Genomic DNA, 9,857 nt, shown 5'->3' with positions numbered 1-9,857 from the left:
GTGCATTGTCATAGTCATTTTTATTGTTTCTTCCTTATTAACCTATTCCAGTTGATTATCACGATGGTTATTCAATACACTTAAAAACTTGTAGTGCACTTATTTAAATGAACATTTTCTTAAGTATTCACATTTTTCAATCGTCATTCCACTTCGTTTCGTATTCTTTGCCTTTGACTCCTGTCCGTTTTCTCCTCAGCTGCACAGAAGAATGAAATAATGTAATAGTAGCACCTTAGAGACAGACCCTACTCAACAAAGTTGTTTCTTAAAAAAAAAAAAAAGAAGAAAGAAGACAAAAACAAAATGAAAAAGAAAAAAAAACAACAAAAAACAAAACAAAACAAACATTCCATGCCATCTTTTTCCATGCTATTTCTTTTATGAGGTTTCAACTCCAGACCTAATCATCACAGTTCTTGGAGCCATTTCAGTCAGAATCAGAGTGAAACTGGATTACAATAGAACAGTAAGTTGTGCACTGATGAAAACCAAAAAGTAATTTCATAAAATAAATTTAAGACCATGTTCGCCATGAACCCGGGTGGTCTCGTATATCAAATCATACAACGGTGCGGTCTTGTGATAACACTCGGTTGTTGGTGTTATTGTTTGTTGTGGGGTATTAGATGTACTCTATGGCATGAGTAAGGTTATATGGAGAAATAACACTGGTATGCAATGGCATATCTCAAATTTGTCTTCTAAGCCTAATGTAAATGAGTTATGAATATCAGGTTTGTTGATTGAGTGATTTTATGGCAGTAATCGTGCTACATGTTATTTAGATACTGTGCGGTTCAGAGCTTGTTGTGAGATTCTGATTTTGTCTTGCTGAGTTGTCGGCCATGACTAAAACAACTTTAGACACAATCGAATCATTTATAACACTGAAATTTCAAGAAAATCTGAAAACAAAACGGCCGGCACGGGCTGTTGCACATTTACAATTTTCGTTCCATTCAATAAACATAACCACAGAAACTTGTATATGTGTCACTGTGTATCTTCTGATTTAGTGGTTACAAGATCTGTGATGGATGTCAACACAAGGTGACATGGAATGAACCAAAACACAACACCATGACACCATGCTATGAAGACTGACAGAGCTAATCAGGGCTCAGAACAGATTTATTGCCTCAATTCCTTAAGAATCTGAAAGTGTGAGTGTATAAATTTGCAAAAGTGAGATCATGCCGATCTGTCCGTTAGCTGTTCCATTTCGGTTTATCTCTGAACAATTCTCACCAATTTTGAAACCCCAGTTATTGATGTAAACATTTAAGAAACACAGAGTCGTAGTGCAGTCGAAGTATTAAAAAACAAAACAAAACAAAAAAAAAAAACACACACATTTGCGACACTTCCCCCCCTTTACCCTGACACCAGGCTCATGTAAATACATTTGAAACAAAAGCATCTGAAACTGGACAAAATTTTGCTGACATAGAAGATTCCGATAATAAAATATTTTGAAATTTATACCATAGCCTGGCGAAATTCTCAAATCTGATTGGTCAGAAAGTGTAGTTACTTTCTCTAACAGCACAGGATTATATTAATGCGCTCGTTGTAATATGGTTATGTTTTATAATAACAGCTCATTCACAGGGATTTGTATGACAGGTGCTCCACGTAATCTAAGACTAATAAACTGATAAAGGGTTAAAAAAAAAAAAAAACCCACCATGTTATTTAACAAAGAAAAATGATCATAATCATTGATATGGTGAAACCTTCTGTATGGAGATGTTTATTTAACATTTCTGAAAGTAATCTCTGGTGTCAGCACTTTGTAACATTGAACTTTCTGGTTCTCAGTAATGGCAAGCTGATTTTGTTTTGTAATTCAATTAAAGAATAAGAAAATGGAAAGGCTGGTGAGGGGATGGCTGTTTGTGGCTGCTGTAACGCAAGTGATAACAGGAAAGAAAAAAAAAATCTTGATTCGTGGACTTTCTACAGCATCAACTTTAAAGATATTCTGAATGTGTTTTGATTCCTTACAAAAATGTAATCATTGACAAATCGCTGTTGTATGAGAGAAATAAAACACCCTGGGATGTGCTTTTACTGGAAAATGTGGTGGTGATGGTGTTACGCAACCTCGTCATTCATAATGTTCGTGTAATCCATACTCCATCGTGTTTTATTCCTTACATAACACACCAGGTTTGAGAAAACCGACTCAGACCCTGTTTTTTTTTTTTGTTTGCTAAACGTACAATGTGTCTCACAGTTGAAATGCTGTAAAATCAATCTCTAAAACGGTGAGACCCATAAAAATCTTTTTTTTTAAAAAACAAACAATAAAAAACCTTTCCCGCACGAATGTTACCGGTGTTTCTTGAGTAAACACACCAGTTCAAAACTTTCAAATGGCATTCATAGTAATCAGCAAATGACCATTTCACCCTTTCGTCGCCATTTCTTCACTCTTGGCTACATTCCAAATACAGATGAGGTTGAGTCCAGTGAAGGGTGAGATTATTCCAAACTAGAGATTTAATCCAGAATGAGATTCAATCCATTACAGGTGAGCAGAACACTAGAAACTACAGAAGAGGATGTGAGGGAACAAAAGATGTCATCCGAAATAGATGGAAGTTTATTCCAGAGGCAGTCCTTCTTGTGATGAATCACGTGAAACACACCCGGAAGTTGTACTGCTTTTAACTGATCGTAATTTGGAGGTGTTCAGGAATACTGGGAGCATTTCCATCCAAGTGAAGAGCAGCCAGTTCTCAATAACAGAAGAGTGGTCATAATAGAGATTGGGAACTGGAGCATTTCCAATGTGTTGCAATTTGTATGTGGGGTTGCTGATCATCCGGTCTGATATTACCTACTCTTCTCCACTGTATAGAGGTCTGAGCATTAACTGATTGCTGTGGTGGTCGGTACGGTATGGTGTTTTTCTACTCATCCTTCTCTACTATAACCTCCCCATGAAGCACCTTTCTCCTCTGACGCAGCATGTGGAAATACAACTGGGGAAACACTAAGACAAAAAGAATGAATTGATAAACATTAGGATACAAAATATCACTGTGCTGTAAATATGAAAATAGGAGTATGTGGAAAAATCAAACCTGAATGTGAAATAGGAGGGACATTACTGTGTACTAGGCATTACATCAATATTTTGCAGGGTGTGCCTTTGTGTAATTTAGTGCTCAGATTAAGTAGATAGTCTAGAAAAAAAGAAAGAAAGAAAGAAAAAAAAAATCGACCGTCTGGCTCCAAAAAAGAAACCCAAAAACTTTATACACCACAATACCCCATTTAAGAGTGTGGTCAAATTCGATGAGTAGATCTTTAGAAACTGACTGAACAAATCCAGATGATTTCCTGGTTCACATTGGTTTGACTTTTGCACTCAGAAAACAAAGCAGTGTTGCGGTCTATATTTCAAGCGTAAACATACTAACATACCAAATTTACCACTCGTACATCTTTTCAGACTCAAACATATGGAGACAATTTCCTGACTTTAAGACAGTGATGGTAGAATTATGACCCTTGATATAGCCAAATCAGATACAAACATAACTGGTGAATTAAGTGGCATAGAAATAACCTAAAAACACACACAAATCAGGTAGAACCTTATAATTCCGAGCTCTTGATGCATGTTTCAGCACCTACAACAGACTTCCACGGTTAGCTTTCATCATTTCAACTGAATCACTAGACATAGTCCTATGAATGAGCATGGGTGAGTGATTCTTACATGGGATGTAGGAGAGCATTACAATGATGAGGAAGTAATAATAGTCGAAGGAGACGTTGTATTTGTTTGGGAGTCTTAAAGAGTACATGCCCGCTTTCCGAACATATGGCAGAGCAGCATATATGGTCATCAGTTCACCAATCACGCCCAAGGGATACATCACAATGAACATATTATATCTGAAAGTCAGAGACAACATGAAAAATTTTAGTGAGATTATATCTTCAGAACAATTTTTCCACAAAAGGAATCGACTGGCTACATATTATTGCTGAATGATACACAAACTGTGTTGCTCAGGATCTGTGATGTAGTCCACACTGTAATCTGTGAAGTTTAACATTATACGATTTATCATTATACTTAAGTTCTTGTAGCTGACCTCTACAGGACAGAAGTGTGATACAGTCCGTACAGGATTTCATTTTGTGATTGTTGCGGCCAAAATTGCTTGATTTTGCTGCGGCTTCAAACTACTTGAACGGACGAAACTGCAGTTGTATGGAATTGTTTTGCACGGGCTTTCGCAGTCGGTAAATGAGACCTTTGAGCTGTAATCATGTTCGACGCACGTGGACGTGGGCTTTGGCTGAATGCACGTTGTAATGATGTCACACGACACCCAAATCAGCGGAGAAACTAGGGTACTTTTTAAAAATCGCAAGCTCTTCTGAATATTGTATAGTTTGCTTGATTTTGCGTTCATATCTGCGATCGGAAAATTGCTAGATCCTGGTGGGATTGGTTATACAGCGTAGGAGATACCGGTAATTCATAACTGATTATAACCTATTATATAAGAAATTTTCGGATTAACATGACATTTCCTCTTGTGTAGGGATTCTTTGGTAGCGGCAGTGCATGTTAATTATAGTTCTCTATATTTAGGCTGTATAATGTTTAAAGAATCTGGACTTTGTGGCACAAGGTGAGGAAGGTCTTGCGGAGAAGGACAAAACCTTGTACGCATGTAGTGAATGGATGCTAATAGTGGACAGGCATTCCAGTGCCCAAAACAGTCACTCCTAAAAACAGGGGCAGCTGATCATGAGTCGTTCACAAGAGACCTGACCAAGATACAGCACAAACACATCCTCAGCATTTGAAGTAAACCTAGGACATGTGTTACCCCAGATACCAGCATACATAATGCATATATGTTGCCTCCAAGGCAGCGCTGTATGTGCTAATAAAACTCAAAATGAGTTTCAATTCTTTTAGTAATAAAACAACGTGCGTATATTATATAAATCTGGATCAGAACAGGCCAACGACCTATGCTATGTTAAACATTGCAAAAATAAAAGAAAAAGAAAAAGTTTTTAAAACGTTAGATTTGTTTAAACAGACTAAAGAGAACGTAAAATTTTACATGAGTATAGCGTAAAGATGCTTTAACATCATCTGTTTCGCAACTAAACACTGCATTAACAACATAACCGTATATACAATTAGCTTTGCATGTTGTACTCTAAACAAAAATAACTACATTTACTATACTTGACATGCATAGTTTTTTGTACCTGGCCCATTTGATGAAGTAAGGCAGATGCTTAAGCAAACTGAAAGTGTAGAAGGAGTAACGTGTGATCTCAGTGACTGTCCACACCACCAAAAACAAGATCACACTCTCTTGATTCTGGACCTAAGAAGCAAAATGTAGCAGTAGTTAGTAATGACTCCCTCTCTGAACAAATATATATATATATATATATATATATATACACGAGAGTATATATATAGATTTTATTTCCTTACTATAAAAATCATTTTCTATGTTTATTATTAGGCAGTGCTGTATATAGTAAACGCCTTGTTTGTGACATCTATTCAGGATTCAGATGGCAACATTACAGTTGGTATAAATAATGTATGGTTTCGTAATATGATAGCCACACTGTGCTAATTGGGACGATTAAAAAATAAATGTACAGGTAGCATTTAAGTCTTTGTTCTATCAGATGTATATACTGTATAATCAGGACTCGCACTGTTTAATTAATTAGCCTAGATGAAATCTGAACTGGGGGGGGGGGGGGGGGGGTTAAAGGAGCCTGATGGCAACAAACATTACAACAGTGTGTTGATCGTAAAGATGCTGTTTCCGGTATCCTCAAAAATGGCATAAAAACTGAGCACAAAATGAAAACATTCAACAATATAAAATCGACTCTTAGCAAAAGGTCAGCAGTGGAAATCATGCTCCAGAGGGTTTGCACTTACATACTTATCTGTGAATAAATCTCGACTATACCCCAAACTGCATGCTAATGTACTAAATAGTGTGTCATTGTATTGAATATCGTATTAGAAATGTTTTTTTTTTTTTTTCCCACCACAAAAAAGTCACTGGGTTCAACCTGACTACTTGCACACAACCGGGCTAATAGCTAATCAAAAGTAGAGCACCACTGGAGCAATTTCTACTAAAAATGTGTGGATCACTCAAATGGTTTGAAACTTGATAACAATAGTAGAAAACAATAATCGTGTAGGTTTACTGAGCCCAACAAGCCTGAGCATCCTCAGTGAATAATCCTGAAAACACTGCACTTTCACATCGTTATCTGAGTTTCCACGACTGCACTCACCTGTCTGATACTATGCGTGATGAACCAAACCATGAATATTCGAGAGCTTACTTGGACCCCAGTCACAATCACAGATGTCCGAACAATTCCTGCGAAACACAAACACATACACATTCCGTCAGCTACTCCTCGACAGCCATACAGCATATATTAAAAGGCTTGGGTTTGTTGGAAAGTACATACCAATTGCACAGTGCCCAACCTGACATATAGGATGGAAACAAAACAGAAAGGGAAACAATGGGGTGAAATAAAAACTTAAAAGCAGAGAAAAACATACATGACTAGATGAAATATAGGAGAACGTTTCTAGTCAGTCCCTGCAGGATTTCCTGAATTTCGCGACCGCAGAAATGAACGCAAAATCAAGCAAACGCCGGAATATTTTTTATGAGCCTGAATTAGTTCAAAATTGCTGCAGATTTTTCCACAGATTTGAGCCAAGATGCGTCGTGTGATGTCATCACAACGCACATTCAACATGAGTACAGCTAAAAGGTCTCATTTACCAGGAGACATCACTGCGAAAGACAATTACACGCGATTGCAATTTTCACCAATTCAAGTAGGGTTCCGCAAAAACTAAAGCACAGGAAAGCTCTGCAAGTTTTGCAAGGCAAGTTTTGAAAAATCAAGCGTTTTTGGTCACAACAATCACGTAAAATCCTGTATGGGCTGTCTAGTAGACATTTCTGTCCGTAACAACACAGAGAGGCAGTGAGAGGGCTGGAGTGATAGAAAGACGGAAAGAAAGAAAGACAGACGAATATATAGATGGATAGATAGATAGATGGATGGATGGAAAACAAGAGAAAACACTTACCTCCAGAAGAGCAAAGGTCTGGAAAAACTTAAGTGTCCGTGCTATACTTCTGTACAAGCCCTTATGTGTGCCTTTCTGGAAATAGTAGCGAGTCATTGCAACAGCCAGCACCAGCCACCTAGATCACATATATTACATTTAATATACTTTATAAAGTAATATTTATTCTCTGCAAAATGGATGCAGAGATGGATAGTCATGACTTCTCTCTATTACACATGATAGCAGTGTTATTACCGAATTATCACAGACATATTCTTAAAGTAGTTGTGTATGCTCTAAATGATTTTTCGGTATGTTCTACCATTGGGATTAAGGTTCGGGTCATAGTTCACCCAAGGTTGCTCACAGGAGTTCATTTGGCTGCACAAAATGTGGTGAAAAGCTCATAATGTTACAGCCTTTTCACCAAGAACAACTCTCTGCGCATGTTAAACCAGTGCAGTTGTAAAATGCTGTAGATTTTTGTCAGACATTATTATAGGGCTACATAATACCTATGCGTATATGGGATTTGTAAACTGATTTGTAATTATTAAGAGTTTTCTGTAGCTGCGAATTCTATATTATGTAGGCGCACTAGAAATGTTTTGAAAATCAGGATAAATCAGATGATTTGCAAGCTTGGGTCATATAAAACAAATATGACTCTACATTATTAGGTTTAAAGCCTTAAATGGGTTAACTCCAGCGTATCTCGCTGATCTCCTGAAGCAGTGAATGACATCCGAGCAGGTCAAGTTCAGCTCAGGCTGGCTTGCGATTAATCTCAAAAGCTGAACTCGTGGAACATGTTTTTCTTAAGTCCCCCCCCTAAACTTTGCAATATTGTTCCAGAGAAAGTTAGGAATACTCTAAACCTCAATATATAATATATATATATATAAAATCATACTATTCATAGTCCCTGCCCCTTTTATCTTGGTGCACATACATGCTATATGGCCAAAACTTTGTGCTTTGTGCATTACTTAAGCATCATCTCGTTCCAGATTTAGTCTCCCTGTGCTGTTATAATGCGCTCCTCTCTTCTGGGAAGGCTTTCCACTAGATTTTGGAGCGTGGCTGTGGGGATTCGCTCATTCAGCCACAAGAGCGTTAGTGATATCAGACACTGATGATGTGTGAGGAGGTCTGGGGTGCAGTCGGTGTTCCAGTTAATCCCAAAGGTGTCCAGCGGGGTTGAGGTCGGAGCTCTGTGCAGGACACTCGAGTTCTTCCACTCCAGCTTTGGCAAACCATGTCTTCATGGAGATCGCTTTAAGCACGGGAGGCATTGTCAGGCTGGAACAGGTTTGAGCCTCTTAATTCCACTGAAGGGAAATCTTAATGCTACAGCATACAAAGACATTCTGTACAATTGTGTGCGTCCGACTTTGTGACAACACTTTGGAGAATACGAAAAAGATAGTCAGGTGTCCACATACTTTTGGCCATAGAGTGCATATTGTTTATGATTCATTTTCAAACCAGTCCACTGATGAATATATTTACCTTTAATGCTCAATTTGACCTTCTAATCTTTTACAAGTTAAAGAGATAGTTCACACCCAAAAATGAAAAGTTCTGTCATCAGTTACTCACCCTCACGTCGTTCCAAACCCACAAGACTTTCCTTCATCTTCGGAACACAAATGAAGGCATTTTAACGAAACCTGGGAGATTTCTATTCCTCCATTTGAATAAAGACTTCATTATAGATTGGGGGTTGTTGCGCACACATCACTTCATAAAACTGGGATTAAACCACTAGTGTTTAACTTTATGAAAGTTTTGGTTACTGGATTGTAAAAATAGGGACAGAAATCTCCCAGATTTCATTAAAAAATATCTCCATTTGTGTTCCGAAGATGAACGAAAGTCTTATGGGTTTGGAAAGACATGAGGGTGAGCAACCCATGACAGAATTTTCATTTTTGAGTGAACTACCCCTTGAAGCACTTTGAGATTTTGGACTCAGCATGAAAAGTGCTACCAAATAGTTATCATCATAATTTTACAACACGACCCAATTCTAGTCACTATGTTGTTGTTGTTGTTGTTTTATCACACTGCAAGCCAACACTGTAGCCATCAGACGGTCTGCACTGTTAGTTCTAGAGCGTCTCCTGGCCACTCTGGAGAGAAAGGGCACTCAGTTTGCCTCGCCACAGGGAGGATTTAATGCATATACGCGATATTAACACGTGCATTCTGAAACTTTCTGCTCTGTCAGAATGAAGAGTCCGGTGTCAGCATGCGGCTAAACTTATCGCGCGCGCTGCACTGATGGAGAATGACGCTCGCGCAGCACCAGACACCGTATTTGGCAAGACAGAGGCGCGCGCGCGGACGGGCGGCCCCAGTATTAAAAAAAAAAAAAAAAAAAAACCCGGTTTATTCCCTCACACTGCTTATTCGACAAAGTCAAACGCCTCTGAATGACAGGACTTCCATGCGACCCGATCTGGCTCAGTTCACTTCGCTCTGTAGGTTACTGGGGTTGACCATACACGGTTACAGCGTTATGAAACTATAAACAGCAACACACGCTTAAACTATAAAGAGAGCAAAAACAACAACAACAACACAACTGTTTTGTAAACAGTTGAACCCATACATACCCGGCGGTCATGGCGATATTGTAGAACATGAGCCATGCTGTGGCAATAATGCTCTTCGTCCGCTTTTTGTTGTTCGTTTCCTTTTCCTCGAGCGCTCCGTCCTC

At 38.4% G+C, this 9,857-nt stretch overlaps 1 protein-coding gene across 2 annotated transcripts in view; it reads right to left on the bottom strand.

Moving 5' to 3' along the window:
* Nucleotide 1: 1 nt before the first annotated feature.
* The window catches only part of hacd1 (3-hydroxyacyl-CoA dehydratase 1), a 9,916-nt gene continuing 60 nt past the window's right edge, over nt 2-9,857 (bottom strand). The window contains exons 1-8 of one of the 2 annotated variants that reach the window (XM_047156396.2): nt 9,754-9,857; nt 7,151-7,268; nt 6,511-6,529; nt 6,328-6,416; nt 5,260-5,381; nt 3,737-3,915; nt 3,096-3,197; nt 2,873-3,004 (exon numbers count right to left, since the gene is read on the bottom strand). The exon at nt 9,754-9,857 is cut by the window's right edge and continues 60 nt beyond it. In XM_047156396.2, the coding sequence (XP_047012352.1) occupies nt 3,136-3,197; nt 3,737-3,915; nt 5,260-5,381; nt 6,328-6,416; nt 6,511-6,529; nt 7,151-7,268; nt 9,754-9,857 (693 nt within the window). In that variant the 3' untranslated portion in view covers nt 2,873-3,004; nt 3,096-3,135. Of the gene's footprint in view, nt 3,005-3,095; nt 3,198-3,736; nt 3,916-5,259; nt 5,382-6,327; nt 6,417-6,510; nt 6,530-7,150; nt 7,269-9,753 lie in introns of both variants that reach the window. The other variant, XM_017472987.3, reaches the window with a different exon arrangement.

The sequence above is a fragment of the Ictalurus punctatus genome, chromosome 7 (assembly GCF_001660625.3).
Source record: "Ictalurus punctatus breed USDA103 chromosome 7, Coco_2.0, whole genome shotgun sequence".
Taxonomy (NCBI): domain Eukaryota; kingdom Metazoa; phylum Chordata; class Actinopteri; order Siluriformes; family Ictaluridae; genus Ictalurus; species Ictalurus punctatus.
This window is presented reverse-complemented; position numbering and strand designations above follow the sequence as displayed.